The sequence below is a fragment of the Alligator mississippiensis genome, chromosome 3, assembly GCF_030867095.1.
Source record: "Alligator mississippiensis isolate rAllMis1 chromosome 3, rAllMis1, whole genome shotgun sequence".
In the NCBI taxonomy this organism is placed as follows: domain Eukaryota; kingdom Metazoa; phylum Chordata; order Crocodylia; family Alligatoridae; genus Alligator; species Alligator mississippiensis.
Genome location: NC_081826.1, coordinates 188,536,677 through 188,553,926, shown reverse-complemented (window position 1 = coordinate 188,553,926; position 17,250 = coordinate 188,536,677). Strand labels below are relative to the sequence as shown.

The 17,250-nt window shown below is 43.4% G+C and overlaps 1 protein-coding gene across 4 annotated transcripts in view; it reads left to right on the top strand.

The window, feature by feature from the left end:
* The window catches only part of KDM4C (lysine demethylase 4C), a 490,147-nt gene that overhangs the window by 93,402 nt on the left and 379,495 nt on the right, over positions 1 to 17,250 (top strand). For all 4 annotated transcript variants that reach the window (XM_006272325.4, XM_019478152.2, XM_059724744.1 and 1 more), the window contains exon 7: positions 12,420 to 12,469. In XM_006272325.4, the coding sequence (XP_006272387.1) occupies positions 12,420 to 12,469 (50 nt within the window). The remainder of the gene's footprint in view (positions 1 to 12,419; positions 12,470 to 17,250) is intronic.

Below are 17,250 nucleotides of genomic sequence, written 5' to 3'. Positions count from 1 at the left end.
TAGTGAGGCATGATCTACCTGCTATGAACCTGTGCTGGTTTCCCCCCAGCATAAGTTTTCCTGCTGGGCTCTCACATATATGAGCCTTAATAATCTTTTCAAAGACTTTGCCAAGGATGGAGGTGAGACTGACTGGCCTGTAGTTGCTTGGATCCTCCTTCCTCCCCTTCTTGAAAATAGGGACCACACTGGCCCTTTTCCAGTCCTCTGGGACCTGGCCCGTGCGCCACGAGTGTTCAAACATTTTTGCCAGTGACTGTGCAGTGACATCAGCCAGTGCCTTCAGTACCCTCAGATGGAGCTCATCCAGGCCTGCCGACTTAAACGCATCCAGTCATTTCAGGTGACTCTGCAACATCTCAGGGTCAATGCTTGGAAGTCTGGCGCCCTGCTGTTGTCTCTCTATGATCCCATTGTGAGACTTGTCCCATGGTGAGACTTGTTTAGTTTTAATACATCAGTTCTGTTGCAACAGCTATTCTATTAGGTTTCACACACCTTTTGTCTATATAGTATTATTTTTAATTTTTCTTTTGAGGACCTAAGTTCATATATTTTGTCCTCCAGTTTAATGTGTAAAAAAAGGAAAGAGTATAAAGAGGGATTAAGGGAGGAAAGAAAATGACAAGATATAATAAGCATGGTTTCATTAGGGGCAGGTCATGTCAGACCAACCTGATTGCCTTTTACGATCAGGTCACAAAAGCATTGGATGCAGGTGTCGCCGTGGATGTAGTCTTTCTGGACTTCAGCAAGGCCTTTGTCACTGTCTCGCACCCCATCCTCATTAAAAAACTAGGCGACTATGGCATCGATGCCTACACAGTCAGATGGATTGCAAATTGACTGAAGGGTCATACTCAGAGGGTGGTGGTGGACAGGTCATATTCGACCTGGGGGGAAGTGGGCAGCGGAGTCCCCCAGGGCTCCGTCCTTGGGCCCGCACTGTTCAATTTCTTTATCAGCGATTTGGACGACGGGATGAAAAGCAACCTGTTCAAATTTGCTGATGATACCAAAACGTGGGGTGAGGTGGGCACGCTAGTAGGGAGGGAAAGACTGCAGAAAGACCTGGATAGGTTGCAAGGGTGGGCTAACAAAAACAGGATGCGTTTCAATACAGACAAGTGCAGGGTGCTGCACTTGGGCAGTAGTAACCAGCAGCACATATAAGATGGGAAACTCCCTTCTTGAGAGCGCGGAGGCAGAAAGGGATCTTGGAGTCATCGTTGATCCCAAGATGAACATGGGCTGACAATGCGAGGTCACGGTCGGCAGGGCTAACTGGACCTTATCGTGCATCCACAGGTGCATCTCAAGTAGGGCCAAGAAGGTGACCCTCCCCCTCTACGCGACACTGGTCAGGCCACAGCTGGAGTACTGTGTCCAGTTCTGGGCGCCCCACTTCAAGAGGGATGTGGACAACATTGAGAGGGTCCAGAGGAGGGCCACTCGCATGTTTCAGGGACAGCAGGGCAGACCCTACAGTGAGAGGCTACGGGACCTGAACCTGTTCAGCCTTCACAAGAGAAGGCTGAGGGGGGACCTTGTGACCATCTATAAACTCACTAGGGGGGGCCAGAAGGGTTTGGGGGAGACCTTGTTTTCCCTAGCACCTCCTTGGATAACAAGAAATAATGGCCACAAGTTGTTGGAGAGTAGGTTTAGATTAGACATCCATAAGAACTACTTCATAGTTAGGACGGCTAGGATCTGGAACCAACTTCCAAGGGAAGTGGTGCTGGCTCCTACCCTGGGGGTCTTTAAGAAGTGGCTTGATGCCTACCTGGCTGGGGTCATTTGAGCCCAGTTTTCCTCCTGCCCAGGCAGGGGGTCGGACTTGAAGATCTACAAGGTCCCTTCTGACCCTACTTCTATGATTCTATGAATATTGCATTACATTGTGTAACATCACATAATTATATTGCACTGTTGTGCTAACATATTTGTTTTAATAATTTGTTATTTTATTTCAATTGTCCATTGGCACTTATCTATTTAATGGTATTGTTCTGTAGTGCCCAGTGTTTCTGCCGTACAACTGTATGGCAAATGGAGAAAAGTTGAGGCCTTTTTGAAGAGCTAGGATAAAGAGGGAAGGTTTATTTTGTACCTTTCTCCAAGTCTATTAGTTACTTCTGTTTCAAAGTGCTCCCCTTCTAATGTTCATTCCTGTGAAGTTGTACTGGTTGAGCTTTGATCTATGCATGTTGTTCACTAATATCTTTAAGTGACAGACTAGAAATACCAGTCTCTAATCAAAGAAAAAGGTCTTTCTCCGAGTTATGTATGTGCTCGCTTAATTTCACTTGCCCATCCATGTATAGTGGTTATCCTGCACAGTGAACATTTCTTTTCTGTTGAATTCAATAGTTCAAACCTGAACTATTTTTAATTGTTATGCAGATGTGCAGACCAGTGGTTCTCAGCCTTTAAAAAATTTTTTTTTTAAGACTCAAGGCATCCACCAGGTAGAATTGCCCAATTATGTCTCTAATTTTAGGATAGAGACGCATGTCATATTGGAGCTGAACTGAGAAGAGCTACAGTAGAAGTGGCCTGCCTGCCTACATAGTGTAATGCAGGCAAGTGCAGGTTTTACCTGCAGTTGCTTCTCAGTTCATCTCTGACATGCCTCCTGAAAAGAGGCATGTGGGACAGTTTCATCCCACGGTGGTGCTGTGACAGTGCAGCACCCCTGACAGGCTCTTGCAGTACCTCAGTTGAGAACCACTGGTATAGAGGCTAATGTTAAGCTGTTGTTAGATGTTACCTTTCCAACGTGCTAAATGCTCTTAAGACAGGAGTGTCTGCACAGTAAAGTAGAAGATGAGCTAAGTAGACTCTGATCTGAGAGTCATGCCTCTTCAACTGAGGATTATCTCCAGCTCATGTTTGGCAACGCATGTTACAGTAGTATTAGTCTGCTCCACTGGGCCAGTGGTAGCTGGGAGCAGCCCTCCAGCATTCCAGTCTTTCCACTCCCCCTCATCATGGACAATCTATCCTCTAGAGCTCTAGTGCCCTGTAGTGACAGAGCTTGGGAGAGCTAGCAGCTGCAGGTGAGCATGGAGCTGAGGGACAGGAGTTGATTCCCAGGGGCTGGGGATGAGCCCTGGGAGGGAGGGAGGTTGGGTCCCAAGGCTGGGGATGAGCCATGAGGGTGGCAGGGGTGGGGAATCTATTGGAGACTGGGGGAGCTTGGTGGCTTCTAGCCATGCCCTCTAGGAGCAGCTCAGAACAATGTACGTTCGAGTGAGTGCTAACACCTAACACGCCATTGTGAGATTGCTCATAGCATATGCTGACTCTGAACACTACCTGGAGTTAGCACATATGAATTTTAATGTCTAACAAACCCTTGCGTTCACTTGCATGAAGCAGTTGACAAAGGGAACTGAGTCAGAGGAAATGGAATTTCTACCTCTAAATGAAATCAAAAGTGACCTCAATTGTTACTAAAGTTATTTAGTGTGAAATGTGTTCTGTTGCCTCAGTCTAGTTTCCGGGGAGGGGTGGGGGGTGGTATCCATATCACAGGTTGGTACTAATCTAAAACTATGTTTTCTTAGCTGAGGCCAAGGACTAAGGGTACAGATGGAAGTGACAATTTTTTGCTTGATCTGGCCACAGAAAGTGGTCTATAGCTGTGACCAAATGCAAATGTACAGCTGCAGACCACTTTAAAAATGGCTGATCAGGTGAAAATCTGAATCCTCATTGCATAAGGGTTCAGATGAAAATGTTTCAAAACAGTGTATTCTGTAACATGTGTCTGTGTTGCCTCCCAGCCTGTCATCATTTTCAGAATGGGAGTGGGGGAAAGGGAGGGAGTCTGATCTGGGTGTTTTTAGCTGCCGCTGGAGGGTTGGGCAGGTGTATTGGAGCCCCCCCCCCCCCCCCCCGAGGTGAGGGGCTCTAATTCACTCACCTGACCCTCCAGCACCAGCTGGAAAACTCCCAGAATGGGTTTCCTCTACTCCCTTCCCCCCCTCCAATTCTGAAAACAGGGACTGGCTGGAAGGGAGGAGGGGCCACTGCTAAATTCTTCTCCCCCTGGAATGGACAGTGGTTTGGGGGGATTGTTGCAACTCAGAATGCTTCCTGCAAAACACTTCTGTCTGTGCCCTAAGTGATTTTAGAAACTAAGTTATTGCCTTGCAGGACTATTTTTGGGGTGGGTGGAGGGTTTTGAAGCATATTGTTGGAGACAGTGTGGGTAAACTGGCATTGCCTACCTGGAGAATATGTAATATTCCTGGACTGTGTCAGTACTTCTGGGTACTAAATAATGAATACACACCAAAAAACTCAACCAAATAGGTTGTTAGTTTGACAGCCTACTGAGAAACCATGCAAAAAGCATTTGATCTCAGAAGCTTTATGGTAGGTGTTAGGGGGTACATGTATCTGTAAGGCATGCCTACACCTGCTTAACTTACTCTACATATTTGTTATTGTTTCATTAACATCCTGCCTCTGAAGGGGGGCAGGGAAAAGATGCAACTCATCCTACCAGTGAATGCTGATGAATTGGTAGGTCTTCAGGTTTTGTTTTTTGCCAGCTGTTTAGAAGTTTTTACAAATGTGACTTCCTGATTTAATACAATTTAAATTGCTTTTAGCGTTATTAGTTATAAAAACTCACTTCTATTTTGTGTCTGTCATTTTGTCTTTAGGGCAGTAGAAAGGCATCTTACAGGTGTAGCACTTCAAAAATCAAGGGGACAGATGTGTATGCTACAAAATGGTAGAAGTGCTACCAATTCCCCCCCCCCCCCCCCCCCCCCCCCCCCCCCCGCATAACCCACTAGAGAAATGTTCCTGTTTGCAATAAGCTTCTCTGTAGGGCTGCATTTTGTGTGCTACATGTTAACATATTCACTTACATGTAGCACTACATGGGTTCTCTTGGGTTAAGTACAGCGTTTCAAGGCCAGCAAATTGGTGGTACTCAAGTTTGTCACTCAGCAGCCAGGCTACCCCTGACTGGCTCACCCAGCCCTGTCCCCATCCCCATGCCCTTTCCAGTGGCTAGCTCTGAGGCAGCCGGGTGGCCCCTCCCCCTACCAGTGCTGGCTGGCTTATGTAGGGGAGGAGTGGAGGGGCAGCCAGTGCAGTGGCATCTGGTTCCCTACTAGTGCGCCATGCCCAGTGGAACCCCTGGACTGTGAGGACCATAGCTATTGCAATCCCTAGGACTCTCGCATTTTTCACTGAGCGTGGTGCACTGGTTGGGGAGTAGATGACCCTGCCACATGGGTCTGGGTCTGCCCTGCCCCCGCACAAGCCAGCCAGCCAGCACAGCTGAGGGTGGCTGCCACCACTGCCTGACTCTTGCTGATGACAGGCACAGACAAGAGCCTGTCAGCAGAGCCTTGCAGGAGCTGGGGGGAGCAGATACCTCTGGTGTGCAGACTCCAGCATGAGTGAGGGGAGGGCAGGACCAGAGGCTCCGTTTCTTCACTGCCTGCCTGCACCTCTGCCCACAGCTGAGAGGTAGGAGTTGGCAGGGCAGTGGGTCTGAGACAAGTGGCCCCACAGCTGGTGGAGCTGGGCAGGGAGGGGGAAAACCCCCCTTCCTTTGGGCCTTGCCTTGGCTGTGCAGACCCTGGTTGTGGGGGGGGGCAGCCTCTGTTTTCCCCTTGGCCACCTCCTATGCTATCTGGCTGGACTGGGGAGTAGAGGCTTTGCAGCCTCAGCTCTGTGACAGCCCTGGGGGTAGGGTTAGCTCGGTTCAACCGGAGCGGACAAGCATGGGCGGAGGCTAGCCTGTCCATTCTGGGATTAGTGGGGATCAGGTGACCTAACTTCATGTTGGAGGGGATCTGGTACTGAAGTTCTATAGACCAGTTTAACCTAATCAGTTAAGTCTGATACTACATTGATCTAGGTCTATCTTAGACTGGGTTCCTCCAGTTTGAAACCAGTCTGTGTGCACTGAACTTATGTTTTGTTACAGGTTGAGACTAGTTTCTGATCACTTATGCCAGTTTATGTGCAATTTCTATCCCTTGCCTTGGTTTTCACCATCCTACAATGCTCTGCTCTCTGCCACTGCATGAACTGCCCCCTATGCACTTGGAGGGGGTAGGGGGGTGGCTGGCTCCTTGAAAACCTGTCAGGAACAGAGCTGCATCCTCTGGAAGCACTAGCCATGCAACGGGAAGTGCACTTCTAGTTTTGCCACTGGCTCAGTGATCAGCTGCTGGGGACCACCCCCACATTAGCAATCTGGTGCCCCCTAGACTCAGGAGGCACCAGTCACCTATGAGAGTTGCAGCCCACCCAGGACAGGTTGTAGTGACCAGATGTTCCAGAATCTGCTACTACCCTGGTCTTGGGGAAGCAGCAGCTCAACATGGTGGTGGGATTGCTGCAGCTGCCACTGCAGCCATGGTGGGACTGGTGCTGCTGTCTTGGCTGCTGATTGGGTGCATGGGACAGCTGGTTTCCTGGTGGTAGTGGCAGAAGGGAAGGCTGCCACTGCTGTAGCTAGGATAGTGGGGGACCCACAGCTCTCTTCACTGCCCTCTGAGGGAGGACAGTTTGCTGTCAGGCAGTCCTTTGCTGTCTCTGTCACCAGGACCGTTCTTTGACAGTGTGCTGCCCATCACAGTAGTCCTTCCCTTATGGGAAGAAGGCAGGCTCTCAGTGATTGGGTTTATTGACATGGTTCCCCTAGGGGTGGTGGGAGCAAAGCAGTAGCCTTCTATTGTCTGCTGGGTGGAGAGCAAGACATTGCTGATCTTTGGTTGTGTTCTAACTGAGGTGCAGTGATCATGTATACAACCTTCATTATGCTGTATTTTTGTAGCTCTAAGTGCTGAGGCACAGCCCAAGAAGCTTGCTTCCTCCCCCAGTGAGTTTAACAGTTAAAGTTCATTCAATGGGAGAAGGGGCTCCAAAACTGGAGAAAGTTGGCAATGTAATGCTGACTGAAGCCAAATCGTGTTGTACATAGAGCATTGATTTCTTTTGAATGGATTAATTGTCATTTTTAAAAATGTACCCCTTGCAACCTAAGTGGGAGCCTTTGTGTGGGGAGAGAGAGAACTGTGTCTCTTAGGTAGCTCTCCTCATCCTGTGGGATCTCAGGTTCTTCACGGACTTGGGAGACAGAAGGGTAGCTACGAAGGTTTGGGAATCATAGTTAAGTGGCTGGTTGGAAGGTGCAGTGGAAGCCTACTTGCTCCTGCACACCCAAAGGGGAAAGACATATCGGCCCTTTTACCCCTGTCTGGGGTACGTTTCCATGCCCAGACTGACATTTCATCTGCCAAATGAGAATAATGCTGTTTGGTTCATTGGATGGTTGTTTTGTCAGGATGGATCTGTTGTGGGAATCACACTAGTTGACTTATGAGGCTGGGAAGGAACACTTTCCTAACTGCTTCATTGCCCTGGGCAAAGTGTGCATTATTTTCTTTTCCCACAGTAAACCAGGGACCATGTGGATAGTACAGGAGGTAAAGTTTATGTTGTGTCAACTTGTTGGGTATATGGTACAAAAGCTTATTCAATAGGGGGTCAAGGCCCTTGAAAATTGGAAGCAGAGTTAAGGAAAGCCATTTCGCAAAGGAGGTGGGGAAAGATTTGGACCTTTTAATGTCTGGTAGGGCAAGAAGACATCCAGCTCTTTCCCCCTTGTTTGAGAGGGAAGACTGGAGGATCTCAGCAATGGTGACGGATTTGCTGTCATCAGTCTGAAAGGTTGGGGGGTAACCCTTCTCTGCGTGGAACAGGTAATGGAGGGAAGGACAGCCTGTATTCATGGAGGGGTTTTTAAATAGTTCTCAGTTGAGTTAAAGTTATTTGGTTCAACTTGCATGCCTCGTTTTATCTTTCTTCATGGGTGTCTGAATTGACCACAGATCAATGGGAAAGTTCAGTTTTTGTATTACTCATATGATTAAAAAAAAATACTTGTATGATAAAAACACAGAAAAGTTAGGTGTTCAGCTTCCAAGTTTCATATTGCACATCACTTTGCAAATGTGATATACCTGTTGTGAGTGTAGGAGAACAGCTTCTTCAGAATTGATCCTGGTTTAATTAGATAAACCTTCCTTTACTAGTCAAGGGGACTTTTGTTTTTACTTTAAGTGTTTATGTGATGTAAGGACAGACAGTACAACACATTACATTGTATATTGTAATCTGTCTGAATTGGACTGTGAAAGATAACATATATTTTAACTTACAATGCACATGATGATGCGTATGTAATAGAGGATAGAGACATACAAATAGTTTTCAAGGATAAAGCGGGGAGAAGCATGTCCAGTTTCAGGAAGATTAGAAGAATAAAATAAAACCTGTTTGTGGCCATTTCCATATAGAGTAGTTCTTTTAGTGTGTATGGGCTCTGTTTTAAAGTTGCTACTTGTGGGCACTAACTGAAACATCCCATTATTTTATATTCTAGCCACATCCTCTGGATAGTAGGTGGGGGGGGGGTGTGTGTGTGTGTGTGCACGCACGTGCAAATGATGGATTGTGATGGGGAGAAGTCAGTTGGTTTAATTCCCCTGCAGGAAGACATGTTCTAGCTCTAGCATGTCCACTTACTGTGGTTTTTCAAATCGAATTTTATTATAATAGTTATAGTTCCATAAACTTTAGAAATAAAACTGCCAAGACATGGGAAAGTGGTAAACCTTACCAGGCTTAGCCTTAAGTGATTTTAATATAGAAACATTGAAGAAAAATGTTAGCTTGGGTGGTGGGAGAGAAAGCAGTAGAAAGAGAAGAATAGATGAGTTGAATTCACCATGCCTTCTATAGTAAAATGTACAAAATGTATTTTATTATTGTGCTCTACCACTTAACATTCCTCTGCTTAGCATTTGACATTTAAAACCAAAAGCAACTGAAGGTGCATTTCAAGCAAAACCAAGGGAAGGAACACTGGTAATTTCAGTGGTGATATTTGTATGTATATGTATGATGTAGCAATTGAAATTTACACTTGTTAGAGTAAGTGCTATCATGTTTTATTTAGCTTTAGAAAAATATCGAGAAGGAACTAGGAACTGTTAGTCTTAGAGACCAATAAAAGATTTTGGGATGAATATCTCATGGGTCCCCAGGGACAGAAATAAATGCTGTGTGATGCAGTATACTGTGTTTTTCAGTAGTTTACATCATTAAGTTTTTGTCCTGGCAGGTCATGAGAAAATAAATCATGAATTCAAATAATTCTGATTAACATCTTGACTTTTGCATGCTGGTCAAGTCTGACTTGATTTTAGTGGCTGTCACCTTGTGAAGTGTCCCTCACTGAGCATCATAGAAGTAATGTCAAATGCTATGACTGGCTGGTCAGTTCCCATGACTTTTTTTCCCCAGACGAGGAAGACATTTTGATTGTTTGCTTTTAGTAGTGCTGCAAAGGCCCAATGATTAGATGTCTGGCTGTGGAGATACCACCTTTGCCCCTAATTTGTCAAAGAATTTAAGCACATAGTAAAGAAACTCAGTTGCAATAATTGCCAGAAGTGTGTGGTTTTGGCTGTAATGATTTATGTGGGGACAGAGGTCAACTGACCTCATGGCTTGGGTTAGAAGTGTAAGCCTGCAAGACAGGTGGCTATTCAAGCTTGGATTTGTGGAGGTCAATTTAGATACTAAAATAAGCTGTGTTGTCTCTCATCAGGGCACAGGGATTACCTGAGGACAGAAAGTAATCTTTTTTTTTTTTTTTTTTTTTACCTTTGTTATCAAGTTGTTTACTTTTTTTCCATGCCCTAAACCCTGTGATGCTTCCTATAAAGTACCAATCAGGCAGCCGTTGTCTCCAGAACCAGTCATTTTAATGGAAGTATACCTGTAGCCAAATAGTCATTTGATTTAGCAAAACATCTGTGCTTTGTGACCCAAGACTTGTGACCCATCTTGCTAGAAAAAAATAGGCATGGTTTTATATTTAATGAATTTGTCAGGGAGAAACTACCTTGTGACCAGGAAATCATCAGGAAATGTAATAAATGTTTTTGTTATTTGACAGTTTTACTCTTAATCTCAAGGCACTGGGGGACCTGGTCCTTGTATAGTTTGGATATAGACAAATGTGAAAACATTCATAAGCAGAATAGGTTGTGCAATTAAGTACTGATTTCCAGCTAATCCAAGTCATTACATTTTTTCCCTCGATAGATGTCACCCTACTCTGCTGTAAATATGTGAATGGAAATAGTAGCTAATTACATGCACATGTAACATATGTTATTGACACCAAATATTACAATCACGTTAACATGTTCAGTTAGTCTGTGAAATAAATAACAAAATATGAATTGATGTTTATTTCATACTATGTGCTATTACATTGGAAAGCAAGAATAGGGTTTATTACGGTAATTTTAAACTTTCAAGCTGGAATGGAAATTAAAAAGAATGTGAAGATATAAACCAATATTCTTTATGATTCCTGTTGATATGTTGCAAATAGACTTAATAAAGTTTAGAGCTGTTTGTTGAAAGATTTAATTTTTTCCAAGCACCGTATTTCATAAACAGTATTTGCCAAGTATTGAATTTACAGAATGCATATTTCTTTGAGTTCTAAACTGATTTAATTGTAATGATATATTTTTTAAAAGGTAGTGGTCTTGTTGCGCAGCATTGTCTATAAAGAACAAATATGAAAAATGCATCTTAAACTCCTGTTTTTCTGTTGAACTCTTTATTGTGAATCTTGGCAATATTAAAAGAAAAAGGTCCCTTCTGAATATGTTTCTTTATTGTATCTGTTTTTTTCTCATTTGCAAGTGAACATTAAATAAATATTTGCATTTCCTACCATTAGAATAATTGTAAATGCTATAATTATATATACAGGTGTTGTCAGCCTCTAGTAACTTAAAATATTAGTCACTAAAACGTTCTTAAAAGTACAAGGGTCAGTCAGAAAGTAATGCTTCCTATTTTTTCTCAGTTAAATATTTCAGAAAAATATTAAAATTGCATGGAAAAATTGCACATTATCACTGAACATGCAGCTATTTTTCAACATAGTCATCTTTTTCCATGGCCTTTTTCCACTGAACAAGCTGGTGCATGTGGGCAAGTACTGTCACGCAGAAGCAGCGGGTCAGACAAGTCTTTGTTGGAGTGGGCTCTTTGCACTTAGTTTCAGTTTTTTCAGGGTCTTGAAATAGACCTCTGAGTTTACAGTGACTCTGTTAGGTAAGAAATCTAGAACAACCACTCCATTTCATTGCTTGCTTAGGAGGAAAAAAAAAGACATTCCCATATTTACTCACATGCCCCATACCTTTTTCTCTAAAATCAGCCCTCTAAAACTGGGTTGCATGTCTTCAGCAGGGAAGCTGATTTTTCTTTGCTGGAATAGAAGCATGGTGATGGTTTGCTGTAATGGCTTCCAAAATGGCTCCCCCTTCTCTCTGACCCAGCAGGTAGAAGGGGCAGAGTCCAGTGTTAAACTTCTCACAACCACTAAGGAATCTGCAGTAGCTACTAGCTAAACACAAGCTCGCATTTGAAGGAGCAATTACTCTGAACTAGCTTAAGTGAACTGCTGTATGCAGCCTGTAGAATCTTGATGAGGCCTGTGGTTCATTTTTCGTATGACAAAAACGGTGTCCATATCTTTATCTTTGTGCACTTTGGTGTTTTTGTCAATTCGGGAGCTCTTGGCTGTCGGAGACATTACTAGGGATCACTGTGTGGAAGTGACTCTCATCAATCCCCAGGCTTGTGGTGTAGAAACAAAACTTTATTAACAGGAGCTAATATAAAGAACTGTTCACAGTAAAGAAGTAACAGGCTTGCTGTTGCCCTTGGAAGGGTCTGTGACCTAGACCTGTTGCTGTTCTGCCACACCAGGAAGTTCCTACTACGTTACACAGACTGTACCCTGGAATGCCGCATGTCGTGAACACTGGAAAATCTTTCTTTTTCTTCATTCTGCTTTCCAAAAACAAGGTGTGTATTTTATTTGCAGGGATATGCAAAAAAAAAAAAAAATCCAAAAAATCCAGTGCTTTCTGACTCATCCTCAAAGTTGGGATAAATGCTCTTCTTCACCAGTGGAAGGAGGCCATTGATAGAAGGCCTTTGGCCATCAATAGTGACAATATACACATTTTCTGTGCAAGATTAATATTTTTTCAATAATATTTTGCTGATAAAAACCATAGGAGACATTACTTTCTGATTGGCCCTCATATATTATATTGCACTGATTAATCTTCAAAACTCAAAACTAAACTTGAGGCATTTTCTTTTTAAAAACCTAAAGCAGCAGTCCCTGCCTTTCCTCTTTGTTTTACACCATACTTTTCAGTGTTTTAATCTTATTCATTTTCTTTTCCTTTAGAAAGTTTGGCTGCACAAATTGTTGTTTAATATGTGTAGCTTTATGCATTTCAACCTTTTCTTTACATTAATTTTAGGTATGCTATTCCTCCAGAACATGGAAAACGGCTTGAACGATTAGCTCAAGGTAATATTTTCAGCATTTTTCATTAAAGACATTCATCTTAAAGGTTTTTGATTTTTCAGGGACATCTCTGATTTCATGTAAAAAATAACCTATCACTCTCCTGATTTATTGTGGTTTCATGTTTCCTAAAATGGTGGCGTTTATTTTTTTTGTCTGAAATGTGGTAGCTGAATACCATTTAAAATATTGCTTATGGGGAAATAAAACAATTTGATCTTGCTTCTTAATGCTTAATTTTTCACTCCTAAAATATTAACTCTGAAATAACTCAAGTTAATTTTTGTTTTAATTAGGTGCTGTAGGTAAGGTTATTTCTTTATGGCCATGTCCAAATATATAAATACATGAGTTCATTTTTTATTTTACCCAAGTGAACCTAAAGTCTATGTGTTAATGGAGTGTTTGTACACATAATGCAAACACAAATTTGTGCCCTGAAAATTTTGGGTTAGTTATTTTTTTCGGAGTTGTTTTTTCTTTCTTTCATCTGGTCTCAGGAGAGGAGTACTACATGCTATACTTGAGCTGAGTCAGTGAGACAGAAAACCAAAGTGAATATCAAATGCTTGTGATCACTAAAATCTGGGGCCTTGGCTAAATTCCCACTTAGCTAACTATATTTTACATATTTGAACTTCCTGTGTAGTTTCAGTTGAGGAAGTTCTTACCCATACTGTCTTTTCCAAATCCTATTATGTTTTATTGCTGGAGGAGGATGTCTGATTTATATACCATCATATAGCTCATAGGCCAGGGTACAGACATTTAAAAACCTGAGGTGGAATCAATCTAAGTTATGCAGTTTTCTGTAAGTGGTGTACTTTAGATCGGTAGTGAACAGAGTGCATGTTTGCCGGGGGGGGGACAAACCTTAAACCAGGTCCCACCATTTTTAAACCTGCCTATAGGTGGCAAACTTCTGTTTTGCTATGAGTATAGACCAGTTTTGTGTGCCAAACTTCTGTCCTGTTACAAGTATAGAACAATTTCCAATCACTTATTCCGTAAAAGTGTAATATATGTACCTAGCTATAGAGTTCATTAGTAAATGGGTTTTCAGTCTGGCTTTGATATAGAGAAGGAGGCCAGCTGATTTTGATGGAAGATCATGTGGCCAGCCACCATATTCACGGGCTGATCATGGCAGTCCTCCCCTTCATGCCTCTTGCTGAGGGGCCCTGGTGGCCTTGCCCCTCACTGCTGATTGGCCATGAGGGCTGTCTGTCATATGGCCCCACTCCCACTGCCAATTGGCGGGGGGCTGCCTTCATGTGGGTAGCCCCCCTGTTGCCTGCCACCCTTCTGCAGGCTGTGCAGCTGAGCCACAGGACTGTGAGGACTGCTGGCTCCCTCTGGAGAGCTAACATGTCATTTTCTGTAAGTTTTATTTCTTTCTTTTCTATAATTTTGGTAGGTCTATATCTTCATTAATAACTTGGAAGAGAAAGTTGACTCTATGCTGAGTATATATACAGATGATCTCAGGCTGGGTGGTGTGCTGGTTGCTTTGGAGGATGGGACTAGAATTCAAAATGACCTTGATAAATTGTAGAAATGGTCTGAAATGAAAAACCTGAAATTTGAGGAGGACAAATGCAAAATACTGTATTCAGGGCAGAACAATTAAATGTACAAATACAAACTGGGGAAATGACTGGCTTTGTTGATATACTACAAAAAGAGGATCTGGGGTTTATAATGAAGTACAAAGTGAATATGAGTCAACAGCATGCGTTCACTGCAAAAAGGGCAGTAACGTACTAGGTTGTATCAACAGGAGTGTCCTCTTCATGTCAAGGGACCTGATTCTTCCATTCTGTTCAGCAATAGTGAAGTCAAGGAGAATAGGACTGGGACAATACAGGCTGGATGACTACACAGTCCGGTGGGTGGCGAATTGGCTAGAGGGTTGCACACAGAGAGTCGTGGTGGATGGGTCGGTTTTGACCTGGAAGGGTGTGGGCAGTGGGGTCCCGCAGGGCTCCGTCCTTGGACCGATACTCTTTAATGTCTTCATCAGCGACTTGGATGAGGGAGTGAAGTGTACGCTGTCCAAGTTTGCGGATGACACAAAGCTATGGGGAGAAGTGGACACGCCGGAGGGCAGGGAACAGCTGCAAGCAGACCTGGATAGGTTGGACAAGTGGGCAGAAAACAACAGAATGCAGTTCAACAAGGAGAAATGCAAAGTGCTGCACCTAGGGAGGAAGAATGTCCAGCACACCTACTGCCTAGGAAATGACCTGCTGGGTGGCACGGAAGTGGAAAGGGATCTTGGAGTCCTAGTGGACTCCAAGATGAACATGAGTTGGCAGTGTGACGAAGCCATCAGAAAAGCTAATGGCACTTTATCGTGCATCAGCAGATGCATGACGAATGGATCCAAAGAGATGATACTTCCCCTCTATCGGGCGCTGGTCAGACCGCAGTTGGAGTATTGTGTGCAATTCTGGGCACCGCACTTCAAGAGGGATGTGGATAACCTGGAGAGGGTCCAGAGAAGGGCCACTCGTATGGTCAAGGGCTTGCAGGCCAAGCCCTACGAGGAGAGACTAGAGAACCTGGACCTTTTCAGCCTCTGCAAGAGAAGGTTGAGAGGCGACCTTGTGGCTGCCTATAAGTTCATCAGGGGGGCACAGAAGGGAATTGGTGAGGTTTTATTCACCAAGGCGCCCCCAGGGGTTATAAGAAATAATGGCCACAAGCTAGCAGAGAGCAGATTTAGACTAGACATTAGGAGGAACTTCTTCACAGTTCGAGTGGCCAAGGTCTGGAATGGGCTCCCAAGGGAGGTGGTGCTCTCCCCTACCCTGGGGGTCTTCAAGAGGAGGTTGGATAGGCATCTAGCTGGGGTCATCTAAACCCAGCACTCTTTCCTGCCTATGCAGGGGGTCGGACTTGATGATCTATTGAGGTCCCTTCTGACCATAGCATCTATGAACATGCCAGTAAGAAAACAAAAGTCTGCGTCATGGACACAGTGGAGGTGATGGGATCAGACTTTCGGGACTTGAGTAGAAGAGACAGTATACACTAGAAGTCATTCTTCAGAGCCTGTAATGGATCTCGGGGGGGGGGGGGGGGGGGATTTGAAAAGTCTCTTGTTCTTTACACTGTAGGTCCACATAAAGGCTAGTACTACCTATTACTGCTCTTGCTTACTTTGTTAGCTCAAGTTGCAAAGGTTTGTGTGGTGAATATGAATGCTCCAACTCTGTTACAGTGTCAGTATAATGCTGCATGTACATTTTTCAGTTTACTTTAAAAAATCTGGAGAATTAGATATAAAAAGAACCCTTTAATAGAACAGTAAGTTGCAAAGTTGCACTCGAGCTAGGACACGTCCAAGTAAAAGGTGTTTATGCAACCTTACTTCATTCCCTTTTATTTATTTGCCTTCTGACTGCTAGTTCTTTGTGTGTTTGTTTGTTTGTTTTTCTTTTCCCCATGGGGCCAGGGGACCTGGTCTGGGGATATATCAGGGTTGTGTAGTTAAGTATAGTGTTGTCTTTAGGATCTGTTCCTAAGTTGTTGCAGAAATTGAAGGTTATATAGTATATGAGGCTACAGATTGGAGGTGGAGAAAGGAGAGTCTTTTGGTTAAGATGTTTGAAAATTTTCAGGAGAATTTAATTCTTTGTATACCTCTACTGTCAGGTTTAGATATGAGCATTTAAAAAGTAATAATTTGTGGATTTTTTTTTTTACTTTAATCTTTCAGTTTTTACCCAATAATTTGTTTTGTTTTTCTTGGGGCCTGATTCAAAGCTTACCAAAAATGCTAGAGTGGCTACAATTGACTTTGCCAGTTTTTGGATCAAGTCCAAGGAGATGCTAGTCATTTAGATTGCAGAAGAAACTTACTTTACCTCAACATAATTTAACTTAGCATAGGGGTGTCCAATGTATCCAGCCCATATGGCATAGGGCTGGTCCACGGGCTGCATCAGACTTACAGACTGGTCTTGCATTGTGGATCCAGAGCTGCTGTTGCCTCGGGGTTGCGTAGCACAGCCCTAGAGCCACTGCTGCTTGCAACATGGCCCTGGAGTAGCACATAGCTGCCCTGGGGCTGTGCTGCTCATGGCAGCTGTCCTACCACTTTGGAACGTGAACTAGAATGGGCACCCTGTGCAGCATGTGAGCACATCTGGTGAGTCCTGCATGCTGTCTGTTGGTCACTCTGAGACTGCAGGTCAGATGTTTGACACCCCTGCTTTAGCAGGTATTTGAAGGTAACTGTCCTACTACATTTTTCAGTTACTTCAGTTAGTTCAATTCTTCATTCAGTTTAAAATGGACGCCAAGAATTACTTTGTTTTGAAAACAGATGGAGGATTTCAGAGACATGTTAGTTTTACATTTGTACACACGTTATGAGAGTTTTGGCATACTAAGAAATATAAAACATACCACTACGTAAAAAGCTGGTATGCTTAGTAGTCCAGTAAATTATATTAATGATATTTGTAATCTTGAACTTTTGTCAGGGGTAAAGTATTTTCATAAATAATAATAAGATGGAAAATTTCCCAATTCTGGCTATTAAGTTAGAGTAGAATTTGGAAGGTGATTATCTGTATATTTAAGAGTTATCGTAATGATTTTTTGTACTCCAATGGACTATACATGCCCATATTTTCTTTAATAATTTCCCATAATTTCTAATTATTTCCATGCTAGTGGAATTGAGGCTTGTGTGATCTTTCTGCTATAGTTTCTGCCGGTAAAAACAGTCAACTTTTTCAGCAAGCTGTCTTAAAATGATGAAAATGTCATGT